The sequence below is a fragment of the Nannospalax galili genome, unplaced genomic scaffold, assembly GCF_000622305.1.
Source record: "Nannospalax galili isolate Female #2095 unplaced genomic scaffold, S.galili_v1.0 scaffold77, whole genome shotgun sequence".
Classification (NCBI taxonomy): domain Eukaryota; kingdom Metazoa; phylum Chordata; class Mammalia; order Rodentia; family Spalacidae; genus Nannospalax; species Nannospalax galili.
The window spans coordinates 2,723,889-2,738,025 of NW_008341457.1; the positions used below are offsets into that span (position 1 = coordinate 2,723,889).

At 58.4% G+C, this 14,137-nt stretch overlaps 2 protein-coding genes across 12 annotated transcripts in view; one reads left to right on the forward strand and one right to left on the reverse strand.

The window, feature by feature from the left end:
• Plekhj1 (pleckstrin homology domain containing J1) overlaps positions 1 to 2,211 on the forward strand; it is a 2,803-nt gene extending 592 nt beyond the window's left edge. Inside the window, exons 2-5 of the mRNA XM_017799097.2 lie at positions 3 to 116; positions 1,415 to 1,505; positions 1,598 to 1,661; positions 1,735 to 2,211. Of these exons, the coding sequence (XP_017654586.1) occupies positions 3 to 116; positions 1,415 to 1,505; positions 1,598 to 1,661; positions 1,735 to 1,845 (380 nt within the window). The 3' untranslated portion in view covers positions 1,846 to 2,211. The remainder of the gene's footprint in view (positions 1 to 2; positions 117 to 1,414; positions 1,506 to 1,597; positions 1,662 to 1,734) is intronic.
• A 514-nt stretch (positions 2,212 to 2,725) lies between these two features.
• Positions 2,726 to 14,137, reverse strand: part of Dot1l (DOT1 like histone lysine methyltransferase) — a 45,418-nt gene continuing 34,006 nt past the window's right edge. For 8 of the 11 annotated variants that reach the window (XM_029565418.1, XM_029565415.1, XM_029565412.1 and 5 more), the window contains 11 exons: positions 13,903 to 14,040; positions 13,115 to 13,240; positions 12,532 to 13,013; positions 12,286 to 12,421; positions 11,675 to 11,851; positions 11,220 to 11,349; positions 9,175 to 9,749; positions 8,750 to 8,955; positions 8,030 to 8,094; positions 6,886 to 7,815; positions 5,421 to 6,343 (listed from right to left, as the gene is read on the reverse strand). In XM_029565418.1, the coding sequence (XP_029421278.1) occupies positions 5,754 to 6,343; positions 6,886 to 7,815; positions 8,030 to 8,094; positions 8,750 to 8,955; positions 9,175 to 9,749; positions 11,220 to 11,349; positions 11,675 to 11,851; positions 12,286 to 12,421; positions 12,532 to 13,013; positions 13,115 to 13,240; positions 13,903 to 14,040 (3,555 nt within the window). In that variant the 3' untranslated portion in view covers positions 5,421 to 5,753. Of the gene's footprint in view, positions 4,518 to 5,420; positions 6,344 to 6,885; positions 7,816 to 8,029; positions 8,095 to 8,749; positions 8,956 to 9,174; positions 9,750 to 11,219; positions 11,350 to 11,674; positions 11,852 to 12,285; positions 12,422 to 12,531; positions 13,014 to 13,114; positions 13,241 to 13,902; positions 14,041 to 14,137 lie in introns of those variants that run through there. The other 3 variants (XM_029565414.1, XM_008837109.3, XM_029565419.1) reach the window with 2 other exon arrangements.

Genomic DNA, 14,137 nt, shown 5'->3' on the forward strand with positions numbered 1-14,137 from the left:
GGGCCGCTCGCGAGCCGGCGGCGGGAGCTCACGGCCGTGTCTCGCGCAGCCCCTCGGAGCCCTGTTGCTGGAGCGCTGCAGAGTGGTCCCTGAAGAGCCCGGCGGCTTCTCTATCAGTAAGTGCCTGCTGGTCCCCACGGTCCCCTCCCGGGACACCAGAGTCCTTGGATAGCTGGGTTTTTCTGGGTGCACCTGTCTCCCTCCTGCTCTTTCCCCAGGAGCCTCCCATTTGTCTGGGATCCCGCGTTCCCTGGGGACCCCAGGGCTGCCCCAGCTGTGGTTCAAAACGCCACCGAGATTGGTCCCAATCCATACATTCTTTGTTTTCGCCCGCTTTCTCAGAACCTGCTATCGAGTCAGGTCTATCGGCGAAGATGGAGCCTATGCCTATCCAGGGTGTAAACTGGCTGACCTGATGGTTTGGATAGCTGAAACAGTTTTCTGCCCAGGTCAAGGTGTGGGCAGAGCTGTATCCTTCGCTTGTCCCAGGCTCACCCCTGGCTAGCTTTAGGTTTCCCCTACTTCATCTCTGCCTTCTTCATCCCACCGGCTTCCTCCCATCTGTGCCCGTGTCCCTATTTTTCCCTGTGTGTGTGTGTGTGTGTGTGTGTGTGTGTGTGTGTGTGTGTAGGCCACAGGTCAGTATTGGGTACCCTCCTCAATCTCTTTCCACTTAAAAAGTGTTTTATTTGTGTGTGTGTATGTATGTAGGTGTGTGGATGCACACATGCCAAAGAGTTTAGAAGACAACTTTGGGGAGTTGGTTCTCTCTTTCCACTGTAGGTGTCCCAGGGATTGTCAGATTATCAGGCTTGGCAGCACTTTGCCATAACCCTCTCAGCCATCTTACCAGCCCCATTATTATTATTATTGAGGTAGGGGCTTGTTATTTTTAGGCTTGCCCCCCAGCAAGCCCCAGGGATCCTCCTGTCTTTGCCTCTCCCACTCAGATTATAGGTGTACTTGCCTTTTTTTTTTTTTTGAGACAATTCTCACTATGTAGTTGTGGCTGGCCTCAAATTCACCTGCTTCTGCCTCCCGGGTACTGGGAGTAAAGGCAGGTGCCACCATGCCTGGCTAACACCCTGCTTTTCATTAGTAGGTGCTGGGGATTGACCTCAAATCCTCACGTATGGGCAACAAGTGAGCCATCTCCCTCGTCCTGTTTTGATTTCTCCCTTTTATAATGACAGCAGCTGTCCTATTTAAGGTCCACCTTAATGTAAATCTTACACGATGAGCCTATTTCCCAATGGGCTCCCCTTCAGGGGTCAGGACTGTGGAACCTGTGACAGGCAGGGTTGGGGCCAAACAAGGGGCAGTTAGGGTTCTTGGTGATAGAAAGCTGGGGCTTGTGGCCAGTGTGATTTGGACCAAGTGGGGACTGACCAGTGGTGGCTCCCTTCCCTCCCAGGCTTCCTGGAGGACCCCGAAAGGAAATACCGCTTTGAGTGCTGCAGCCAGGAGCAGTGTAAGGAGTGGATAGAGGCCCTCCGCCAAGCCAGGTGGGGCTTGGGGATGGCCAAGAGCTGGGGATGGCTGAGAACAGGGTGGAAGCATGGGGAAGCTGACCAGCCAGCCTGTCCCTGTCCCTTAGCTACGAGTACATGCGACGAAGCCTCATCTTCTACAGGAATGAAATCAAGAAAATGACAGGCAAGGTGTGTGGGGGGCAGAGGGATGGGATGGCCCTCCTGGCCTGACCCCCTGACTCAATTACCATGTCCTGCACAGGACCCCCTGGAGCAGTTTGGCATCTCAGAGGAGGCCAGGTTTAAGCTAAACAGCCTGCCAAGGAATGGGCGGACGGCTTGCATTGGCTCGCAGCTGGACACACTGGACTGACTTGCTGGGCCCCCTGCGCTGGGTTTTCGATGGGAGGTGTTTAGGCTTAAAGACTTTTGTCCAAGGCCCGGTGGAGGTGGGTTGGGGCTGTGGCTTTGGACAACCCAGCAGTTCCCCTTTGCTGTGCCTTGGACCCAGCAAAGGTCTGCCATCTCCCTGCCACCATTACTCAAGTGCCCATACCAGGGACTGAGGCTGGTATGCTCCCCTGTCCATTGCCAGATGAATGTATGTTAGATAAAGCTGTGAATAGTGAGGGTTCCCTCAGCCAGCTGTGAACCTCACTCCTGCTCACAGGGCAGGCCATGGCGCTGGACTTCAGGTGCTGAGCCTGCTCTTTAATAAAGGTACCTCTTTTCCAAGGCACTTGGTGAAGTAAGTGGGGCGAGGAGGGGACCCAGGTGGGGAAGAGGACAGGCTAGCAAGATGGCTCAGCTGGTAAGGGGGCTTACTGCGAAAGCCTAAGGACCATAATTCAATTCCAGGAGCCCACGTGGTAGAAAAAGTGACTCTCCTCGTGTACATACACACACTGGTGATACCAGGGATACGGGCTCCCTTCCAGGTAGACCTGAGGGGAAGGCCCTGGGCAACCTCACTGTGAGGAGATGAGAAGCCCTGCTGGGTCTCATGGTAGTCCATACAGGTCAGATGCCCTGAGGGAGATGGCCAACTTTGTGAGCATGTGGTAGGGACCCATGCCCACAGGCTTTGAGCAGTCCAAGGAACATTGTCCAGGGACCTTGGCTCAGCCAGGACTGGGTCTCCCTAAAGTGACCTTCCCCATATCATTTGTGGGTAGAGGTCATCAAAGAAGGTAGGCATGGTGCCTCACCATGTCAGACAATGCTGGTGAAGAAAGGCTGGCATTGAGACTGGGTTCAAGTGAAAACGGTTTTTATTACATCGTGTAGAGGTGGCAACAACAGTGGACACCCTGGGGGGACCAGGGGACAGAACAACACACCTTTAAGTATAGAGGTCATTGCAAGACAAAGCCAAGCTGCGAGTTACAACTGAAAGTTGGACAGCAAGAAGAACTGTTCAGGGTAAGAGTATTAAACTGTCCCCATGAGTGGGCTAGTGTGGGAGTGGGTCCCAGTCCAAAGGGCTTCCTGTCAGTTCCTGAGCTCAAGCCCCCATGGCCCCAAGTAGCATGGCAGGGACCGCTGAGGCAGCCTAGTGCTGGCCAGGTCAGCCTCAATACCTGGAGGCACCATGCACCATGGTGAGTTTACTGTGGGTTCTGCCTGTCCCCTGTGGGCTTAGGAGGGGACTTGTGGTTGTGCCTGGGAGCACCTGTGGCCTGGCACTGGGATGTGGGGGCCTCGTAGCAGTGTCTGCCCCCAACACTCAGGTAGGGTGGAGGGGGCAGGGGAGCAGCAGCTGCCTGGGTGGCAGGTGGTGTGTACAGTGTTCACTCAAGTGTTTAGTTCCAGGCTGGGGACTTGCTAACTTTGCTAGCAGCCACCAGGGGTGCCCTAGACAGCTGTGGCAGACGCAGACAAGGGGCACAGCACCTACAGACCCAGGGAGAGCACCAACAAGGTGGGAGGGGAGGAGGGAGGGGAGAGGCACCAGCACCATCTTCAGCATGGGAGGGGTGGGTCCTGAGGCCAGGCTGCTATGGGCATGCGCCCCTCCCTGATCCCCAACTGCAGGCCTGGAGGTCAGTCAGGACCCACCCCTCTGGCCACACTCAGCACACTGTCCTCAGCATCAGGAGGCTGCTCAGGGACACAAGGCAGGCCTGAAGCACCCATAGCAGCCTTGGGGACCTGCACAGATGCAGTGACCAGAGGCCCTGGGTAGCCCAGCATGTCTGGGCTGCACTCCTGCAGGGTCCCAGGCCAGTGCCATTTTTTTGTGCATTTGAATAAATAAAGGATTTTTCTTCCTCACTTAAGTTCACTGTGCATTATACAATCTAAAAATAAATGCAGTCAAATCTATGAAATTTATAAATTTTCATCACATCTCTATAAAATATCGTCACATCCATGTGACCCTCTTATACACATATGCCAGGGGACCTGCAGTGGGCCAGCCCTGTGTCACCTGGCCAGCGTGCCTAGAGCCAGAAAAGCAAAGGAATACAAAAGTAAATGCACTTGTCACCCAAGCCACGAGCCTCTGCTGTGTCAGCACCATGCAGCCAGCTGGGCCCCAGGCACCCATGCCCACCCGCCCCTGCCAAGGCATGCCCAAAGCCACGGTTGACAGCTGGGAGTTCACAGTGACCACAGGCAGTGCAGCCCCATTGGATGCGCCTTTGGTATGGGATCGGCAGGTATCTGAGAACTGTTTGGTGGCTCAGCACCCAGGGAGGTGGAGCAGTACGGCCTGGAGGCGATAGCACCGGCGGAGTCGTCGGCGTCCTCTGGCGGCCAGTCCCACAGGCCAAATCTACAAACTCACAGACACTTGAGTCTCATGAGGCTGCCTTGGACGACTTCGGTGGAATAAAATAAGTCAGAATTGCTTATACTTTTAAAAAATGATAAATACTTTATCTAAAACTACCGACAGTACAAACTGGACCAGTCCAGCACCTCCTGCGGTGCTGCTGATTCACAGTGGCGCTCCCGCGTCTTGGGCTTGGCGCGGGTACCGGCAGCAGATTGGTCCGCCCGTCCTTGCATAGTCGCGGTTGAGGTAGGAATCCTAGTTACCTGCGAAAAAAAGGGGGGACAGCTGTGTAATCTGGACCCACACCACCTACGTGGGGCAAAGTCACATCTGAACACACCCACCGCGGGCTGAGCCGCTTGACAAGACACAGGATGGGGTGCTCCCTCCACCTGTGCCTGGCTAGGGGCCACAAGGATGGGTCCGCCCAACCCAGGAGCTCTCGGAGTGGGCCGGATGGTGCTGTGCCAGGCTGCTGCCTCCCCATGGCCTGGTGCCTGCCTGCCTGCCGCGTGACAATGCAGCAGCCTCTGCTCCTGGCTGCCACCTGATTATTCCCTTATAGGACAGGGCCCTATGACCAAGACCATAGCCAGGCAGGCTTTCAGAGCTTCTCGTCAGGAAGGGTTGACTAGGGACCTGCGGAAGGCCAGGGCTAACCATGGCACTCAAGTACCCGCTCGCTTGTTGTGAAGGCCTCCCATGCTGCCTAAGCAGCTCTCTGTTCCTCGTCTGCTCTGGGCCCAGACCATCACTGTCTCTATTCCTGGCTTACCCTGGTGGCCTTACCCACTGACTACCCCTGGTTCCCCTGGGCAGGCAGGCTGGAGTGCTAGTAACATCAGGTGGGCCCTGGCCCGCCAAGCTGAGTTTGGCCTCACCCCCAGCTGTGGTCTCAGGTGGCCCTGAGCCTCCCTCTGCACCACTCTGGACCCCGGCCTCTGCTAAGCCCTGCTGGGCCTCTTCTGGGCAGGAGGGGGACACGCTTCCCCAGTGAAGCCCCTCATCTGGCTCTAGCCTTACCTTCCAGCATAGGAACTGCTAGCTAAGCAAGGTCTCTATCGAGGCTTAACCCCCGAAACGTGCGCGGCATAAGGAGGCGGCATGCCAAGGGAAACCCACATCGCTTGTTGTGAAGGCCTCCCATGCTGCCTAAGCAGCTCTGTTCCTCGTCTGCTCTGGGCCCAGACCATCACTGTCTCTATTCCTGGCTTACCCTGGTGGCCTTACCCACTGACTACCCCTGGTTCCCCTGGGCAGGCAGGCTGGAGTGCTAGTAACATCAGGTGGGCCCTGGCCCGCCAAGCTGAGTTTGGCCTCACCCCCAGCTGTGGTCTCAGGTGGCCCTGAGCCTCCCTCTGCACCACTCTGGACCCCGGCCTCTGCTAAGCCCTGCTGGGCCTCTTCTGGGCAGGAGGGGGACACGCTTCCCCAGTGAAGCCCCTCATCTGGCTCTAGCCTTACCTTCCAGCATAGGAACTGCTAGCTAAGCAAGGTCTCTATCGAGGCTTAACCCCCGAAACGTGCGCGGCATAAGGAGGCGGCATGCCAAGGGAAACCCACACAGCAGATGGCCCCGAGGAGCCAGCCTGTGGGGCGGCGGGCGCGGTCTGCGCCAGGGCCAGCCGGGGCAGGGGCTGGTGGTGCACCGTGAAGGAGGGGCGGGAGACCTTGTGCGGGAGGGAGGTGAGCTTCACAGACAGAGAGGCGTTAGCAGGCTGCAGAGAGGCAGCCGAGGAAGGGGATAAGAAAGCTTTGTTAGCTGGGAGGGAAGCCAGGCTCTGCAGGAGCACAGGCTCGGAGTTAGAGGCCAGCAGCGCAGGAGGAGGCAAGGTGGCATTAGGTGGAGGGGGTGCATGGAGGACGGGTGGCCTCGCAGGGGGCCTGCCCAAGTGCTGAGGAGGAAGCAGGGGAGGTGGAGGGGGTGGCCGGGTCTCGCCCGAGGCCTTGGCCTGAAAGGAAGAGGCCGAGGTGCTGGCCGCCGCCTGCAGCGGGCTCAGACCCAGCGTGGCGCTGCTACACACAGCCCCGCCGACACCGGCTCCGAACGGGTGAGCAGAGGCGGAGGGCACCGCGTGGGTAAAGACACCTGTGAACAGGAGAGAAAACGCAGCTTCAACAGGCGGCACGCTCCAGGCGAAGCAGGAGAAGCAGACAGTGCGGCTCCATCCAAGCGAGTGAGGTGAGCGCAGGCACAAGCAGCAAGCAGGGCTCAGCTGGACACTTACCTGCAGGCCGAGGCCCCGCCCCTCGGGCCCACCTGCCCGCCCCTGCCCAGCCAGGACTGCCATGCCTGGCCCCTGCGTCTGAGCAGGTGGCTCTCGGGCTCATTCTGGCGCCAAGCTGGCTTCCATGGACCGGCCACGGGCACATGGGTGGTCACCTCAAACAGGGGATGCCCTGGCAGAAAGGACTGCCCTAGTTTAGTACACCATGGTCTTCTGAAAACAAGAGGGATGCGTTAGAGTGGCCTGTCGTCCAGCCACACAGCGATGACGATGGCCTGCCTGGTTGAGAAAGGACTTGGGCCCTGGTCCTCTTGCGCCCTTAGAGAGCATGGGAGGAACCTGTAGAGCCGCCAGTGGGGAGCCCTGCACCCCTGGACTGCACCCCAGGCTCTCCTCTGCCTACCTCCAACGGTTCCGCCAGCCACACCGGAGAAGCTGCCCATGGTGTGTGAGTTGGTCAGTCGGGTTGCAGCAGATGACACATGCACCAGGCCCGCTGCAGCTGGCACAGAGCTGAACAAAGACTGAAGCACAGATGAGCCAGCCACTGAACCCAGGTTGGCCTGTAGGGACATTGGGCCCAGGGTGAACTGGGGCCCAGGTGTGAAGGTGCTCAGGAAGGGCCGGTGTGCCTGGGCAGCAGGTGTTGCACTGCCTGCAGAGGTGGCCACGGTCACAAGGCTGGGGGTGCCAAGGAGGCCACCCGGAGGCACAGCTGCAGCAGAGATGAAGAGGTTGTGGCCGCCCTTGAAGTCCAGCTCGCGGTCTCGGCCCTTGCCAGCCCTGTTGCTGTGGGGCAGCACAGCCTTGTCCACAGGCCCGCACAGGGGCAGGCCCTCATTTGGCTCCTTGCCCAAGCTGCCCTCACCCTTCAGGCCACCCAGGCCCTCCAGCTGCCGCTTGCTGAGGAAGGGGTTGGCCTCTGGGGCACCATCCTTGCCCCGCTGTGAGGGGAAGCTCAGCGAGGCCTCAGGGCCCTTGTGAGGGACAGAAGCACCTTCGTGGAAGCTGTGTAAACTGAGGTCGGTAGCCAGACCTGAGCTGAAGGCCAGGCCATTGGGAGGGTTGGCCCCTGGGCTCAGCCCATCCACTGCAGACAGGGAGCCAGCGAAGGTCTTCCTCTGGTGGGTGGAGAGCTTGGGCTCAGCAGTGGGCTCCTCCAGGGCTGGCCGGAAGGAGAACAGGGAGTTCTGGGTCAGGGCAGGCCCGGCCTGCAGCGGGCTGTCCACGGATTTGGCCAAGCCCAGGTCAGAGATGGGTGAGAAAGTAGATTTCCACTTGCTGCTGTTTACAGGCTCACTGGCGCTTGGCTTCCGTCCCACCAGGCCACCACCTGACAGGAGAAGGCAGTCGTGAGGTGGCTCTCCATGCTGAACTAGTGGCTTTCTGTAATGGGGTGTGCCCACCTTGGACCCAGAGAGGTAGTGGGAGGTCCCTCTGGCCTGGCCTACCTGAGAGGGTCACAGTAGCCATGCAAGCAGCCGGGAGTGGCAAGGCCCAAGTCACCCCATTTCCTACAGGCAACAGTCAATCCCATAAATGCTCACCATTTTCCAGCGTCTTCGGAGGAGACTTGCTTTCTAAGGAGATTGTTGCAATTTTTCTCTCGATTCTGTTAAGGAAAATAGTCATTCATGTTTGAGCCCAAGTACAACCCGAGAGGGCGGCACCTGGCGCTGCATGGCTCTGGAAGCAAGGGGTCCAGAGGTTGCTCTCAGATCTCACAGGGGAGGACGCCTGAATGGAACTAGGCCAAGGTTGGTGGCTGGTGGTCCTGGGGTCCTGAGCTATGCACAGGCTGCCTTGGTTGGGGATCTCAGAATGTCCGCCTGGGCCTCAGTAGGGGACCAGGGTACATGGAGACGTGTGTGTTCCAACACCTGCCCAGACCAGAGCTGCTACAACAGAGCCCTGCTCATAGGCAGCACCATGCTCACCAATGATGTGCAATGGTGTATGGTGGTACATGATGGTGTGCAATGGTCTACTTCATGGGCCAGCAGGGCCATCAGATCCTTGTGAAAAGGACACTAGGGATATTCCTAACTGCTAGGTGGTGCCAAGAGCTAAGTGTTAGCAGGTCTCACGCAGGCACACACACACACAGCAGCAGAGGGGCAGGTGGGAACTCATCAATGCTTAACTACCTGCACAGTGAGCTACACGCAGGTGGCCACCTCATGGCATAGGATCCCACCCAAGAAAGCCGCTCAGCACCCAGCACCAGTGAGACAAAGGTGGGAAAGTGCAGTGTTGGTCCAGCTCACCGAGTGCTGCTGGGTTCATCTTCGGAGCCTGGTTCCTCATCTGAGGTCAGTGGTGAGTAGTGGGCCCCATTGGTCTGGCCTAGAGGCCGCTCCTTCCTGAGCACCGGGGGCTGGTCGTGGTCCTGGTAGGGGATGGGGGAGCTCTTCAGTGAGTTCTCAGGGGATGAGATGGCGGTGATCTCCAGGGGCTGGTTGATGTTGCTGACCTGCAATGCCAGAGAAGAGTAGGTGAGTTCAAGACACATGTTCTGAGAGGCCCCAAGGCTACTGCTTCAGACCAGAGTCTCAGGGTATGACTGACCCGGAGAAATCTCCAGACTGTGAGGGTGTACACAGGAAGGAGGCAAGCAAGCCTGCACAGCTAACCATAGTCCCTGCCCCCAGACAGTGCTCCTCCACCTTACCCTGATGTGTCCTGTACTCACCATGGAGTTGAGGTTGAGGGGGGACCCTGAAGACTGTGTGAAGAGACCAGCAACGGTTGGCAGGGCTCGGCGTTTGGGGGACACACCCGCACTGAGGTTGGGGGTTCCAGCTGACGCACGCTTCCTCCTGCTGCGCTTGCGGCTGTCCTGCCCATGGCTCTGTCCACTGTCCCCACGGCTGCCAGAGGTCAAGGGGCTGTGCCTGGTGGAGGGCGACTGCTTTGAGCCACCAGTGCCAACTGTGATGGTGAACATGACCCTCCTCTTGGCTTCACTCTCAGGGTCTAAGATGGCTTCAGAAGGTAGCTCCCCCTTGGTGGTGTCAGGCATTGGGCCCTGGATGGCCACACTCAGGCGGGGACTGGAAGAGAGCTGGTGGGCGGGAGAGGCAGGGCCAGAGTTTCGGGGTTGCACTAGCAGAGGTGGGTGCTGTGGTGTTGTGCTGCGAGATCCCACGGTGGTGAAGAGGCTGCCAGCACCAGAGGAGTCCTCAAAGGAGGCTGCTTCTGCAGAGGCCAGAGGTGCTGGGCTGCTGGCCAGGGCTCCACTGATGGCCACTGAGCCAGAGTAGAAGCCTGCCAGCAAAGACATAAGTTTCTCAGGGGGGCATGAAGGCCGAGCACAATGGCGCGGATGAGGACACCTATCCTGGGGAGGACAGGCTTCTCAGGTGACCTGGTAGCTCTAGGGCCAGCATCTCAGCAATGGGTAGGCTGCAGTCACAGGGGAGGGAGGTCTGTCCAGGCCAGGTCTTGCTGACCCGCATCCTGACCCCTGTTCCTGACAACAGCCTCCTCTGATCCTGAACACAGGCAGCCTGCAGGCCTCTTGCTCATGACCTGCACATACCAGGCGCTGTACCTCCTTGGGCTGCCTGTGCCTTTAGGAAACAACTTAAGACCCCACTAACAAGAACCTGGGCTCAGAGCCTCAGAGCTGCCTACTGACCCCTATTTCTGTTCCGCAGTGGCATCTCCCCAGACAAGGCTAGGTCACCAGGTCTGTACCAGACAGGAAAAAGACATGAGAAGTGAGTGTGTTGAGCTTTGGGCCACAGTTCAGGGTGCCATCCTCACAGGCCACTGTGCAAAGCCATCAGACACCTGGGGGATGTGCCTCAGGTACAAAGTGCTGGCTGGAAGGGAGGGTGGTGCCCAGCACAGCTGACTCTGGGGCAAAAAACAGGTCGGTCCCATGGAACTGCTCACTGGGCTATAGGCACCACAACTGTTCACCCTAGAGACCCAGGGTCCTCCACAGATCAGAGCCTCTAAGCTGTTAGGCACATCACAGAGTAGCATGGGCAGGAATGAGAAGCTGGGGCCCTGAAGCCTGGCCCAGCTGGACATACCACCTCATCCTGGGCTCAGCGGAGGGCACTAACTTTCTGATAGAGTCAGTGTCCCACACAGCCAGAGCTGGGCCAGTGAGATACCAACAAAGCCATGCTGGGAGATGGAGTCCCTTGCACCACCAGGCAAGCATACACTGGCAGCACTGCCCAGGCAGCCAGAGGCCTCTCATCAACATGGGCCTCTGAAGGTGACCTGTTCAGCCCACAGTGTGTACACCCATGTCAGCACCCAACAACTGTTGCTGTGCTTTATGAGCAAAGGACAGTAACTGTGCACACTCAAGAGACCAGCGAGAGGCTGCTGTGGCCCTTTAAGGCAGGTGCTGGCCCATGCCACTATAGACAGGCACAGAGCTAGGTGCTCTGGGACAGTGGAGCCCACTGGATGCCAGGCAACCAGATACCCATGGTAGCTTGCCAGGCTGCAGTAACTCCCACTCTGCCAAACCTGGCAGGCTATTGATCCACAGCCCAACCTCCTTGGGCTGTGATGCAGCTGACAGTGGGAGAGCTGAGGAAAAACCTGGATCCAGCATCGCGTGGTGGGCCAGGATGGGCACTGCCTGTGAGGCCCAGTGGCACAGCAGAGTGGTTGAGTCCCTACTGAGCGCTGCCCCCACCCCACCAGCTCAGCCATTCCTATTTTACAAGGCAGTCAGCAGGAATAGGCCCCCTAGAGGTGGGTGATCACCTGTGGGCGCCAGGGTAAGGCTCCTGCTCCCAGCTGTGCTGGCCCCTGCACTGTGTGTGGTAGCACCAATCTGCTTTTCAAGTGTGGATGAGGCGTCTCGGGACTGCGGCACAGGGCTGGGAGTGCTCCTCTGCAAGAGAAAACCCACCTGTCAGGAAGTTGAGAGCTGCTTGCCCAGCAGGAGACAACAAGACAGGAGGGTTGTTTGGCAGAGGCCCAGAGACAGGCTGACAGACTGGGGCTCTTCTGGGCAGAGCACTCTATTCCTTCTCTGTCTCTCACCCTGCCTCTCACCAGAAAACACGCAAGGCCAAACTGTAGAACCCACCAGAAGTGAATGCAGGTGCTGCTCTTGCCAGCACTGGGATCAACTGCTTGCTCACACGTCCCATAGAATAAGGGCCAAGTGGAGACTGAACCTCCCCCATCACCACCCCAACCACCCTGGCACTCACAGCCCTCTCGGCACGGCTAGGCAGCACCACACTGGCCAGTGGGATGCTGACGGGGAGCTTATTGGGCTGCACGGTGCTGAGTGGGATGCTGATGGGCAGGCTGGTGATGGTCTCCCCATGGCTGCTGTAGGTGCGCTCCTTCACACCCTGCCGACAGACGATGCATGTCACCCAGACCTGGATGGGGTGGGGCCACGGACCCAACCAGGAAGGCCTCAGATTCCCCTCCCTGCTACTCTGTTCCCTAGGCTTGTCACTTGTGGGCTACCTGGCCTCATGAAGGCCCTGCCTGCCCTTCCCGATCTCCTGTCCCACCCGGCACAGCCCAAGGAACCCCCCACGCCAGATGCAAGACACAGACTGAACCTAGGCCCAGGTCAGCATCTGAGTTCCCCAAGGAGCATGCAGTTGCCAAAGGGAGGGCACACCTTCCTCTGCCACTCCCTGAGCCTGCAGGTCCCCATCCCACCCCACCCTCACCAGGCCAGCTCCTCTCCAGGCCCCTAAACTGAGTTCTGTGTATCCTGCAGATGAGACTGCCCCATGGTGCCCTCAAGTGCCTGGTCCACTCCTCATTGATGCCCAGGCTGCCTCTGAAAGGCAGCCCTCACCTTCTCACTGCTCTTCTCAGTGGTAAGGGGTGATGCTGCAGGGGAGGTGGGCCGAGGGTCCTGGGGGCTCAGCTTTGTGCTGCTGGACAGGCCAGGGCTCTGGTAGGGAAGGCTGTTCTCCTTGGCATGCTCCACTCTGCAAAGAGAAGCTGTCACTTGTGTGTGCTGTAGTTCAGAGCTGGTGGGCCAGGCCCAGCAGTCCCAGGACTATGTCCTGGTGTGGAGCTGCCATGTGGGGGCGCTCACCGGGGGTGTGTCTCACTGGTGGCTGCCTTGCTAGCCCCAGCATGGTCCTGGCTCAGGTGCCGCCTCAGCACAATCTTGGCAGGTGATAGCCGGGTATAGTCAGGCAAGGCCAAGCCAGACAGCTTTTCTAGCCGAGGCCGGCCGCTGTGGGTGGGGGTGCAGGGCACCACCTCCTGGTCCAAAGGTGAGGCCAGGTACTGGGGCGTATTCTGCTTGGATGATGGCCGGCTGGCCGTGGTGCAGAGTTCATAGCCTACGGCATGGCCATTCATGGAGAGCTCGGGGCTCATGCTATTGAGGTGTGGCAGGGAAATCTTGGCACAGTCCAGCTCAAGGCGTAGCCGCCCATCAGTGTCCAGCTCCCGGCCCAGGACACCCTTGCTGCGCAGCTGCAGGGACAGGGTGTCATCAGATGGCACAGAGGACTTGAGCTGCAGGAGCTCCTGCTGCCGCTGGCTCTTCTCCAGCTCCACAATGCTGATCTGCAGGACAGGAGATGTCACCACATCGTCCATCCTCACAAAGGATGGGAGGACAGCTTCTACCCCATCACTCTGACACTCCACTGTGACCAGAGCCCCACCTGCAACTCCAGGCAGTGCCGCTGCTTCTCGGAGATCTGGGTCCGCAATGCCTGCTTTTCCTTGCGCAAGTTCTCCAGTGACAGCGTGGACCAGTCCAGCTTCAGCTCCTCACAGCGGGCCCTGAGCTGCAGAGACAGAAACAGGTACCTCAGTGACCAGCAGAAAGCCTGGACAGCCCTGGGAGCCTTCTGCAGTACAATACAGAACCCACACTGGAGGATGCAAGATGAGAAGCCCTTCAGCACCCAGCAAGGGACTGAGGAGAGGTAAGCGAGCCTCCCAGGGAGGATGGGCACATGGAGGAACCCAGTTTTTGTGACTGGGGAGCCCAGGAGGAATGCTGGGGGCTGGGTCCCAGTTCGGCAGCCCCCAAAACTAACCCAGGCACCCAGGCACCAGGCCCATAGGCACATTAGTGAGACCCAACCCTCTGCCCATGCACATACCAGCTGTGATTCCAATATATACACATACACACCAGCTGTGATTCCCCCAATACACACACATATACACACCAGCTGCCATCCCCCCAATATATACACATACATAGTAGCTGCAATCCCCACCCAACAACCACCTGCACCCCCCTGCCAGCTATGATCTCCCCAATATACACACACACAAAACTAGCCAGTGTACCCCGCCATGCATGCACATGCACAGGACACACACACACACTGACACATGCACATACATGCACATGTACAAGCTCATACACTCATGCATGTACATATAAGACACGCACACACACATGCGTGTACTCTCACATAAACACACACTCACGTACCAGCTGCAGGCTCTGACTCCGAAGCTGGCTGTTGTCTCTCTGTAGTTGTTCCGACTGCTCCTGGAGCTGCTGGTTGTGGGCTGAGATCTCCTTCTGTGCCTGGATCAGGTCGTTGTAGGTCAGCGCCTTCACACCCAGCTACACATGCAGAGGTCATGGCATGGTGAGTGGCTTCTCAGGGCACAGAGGCAAGGAGCACAATGGCCATCCTGCAGCCCCGACTCAGGGCACAGCC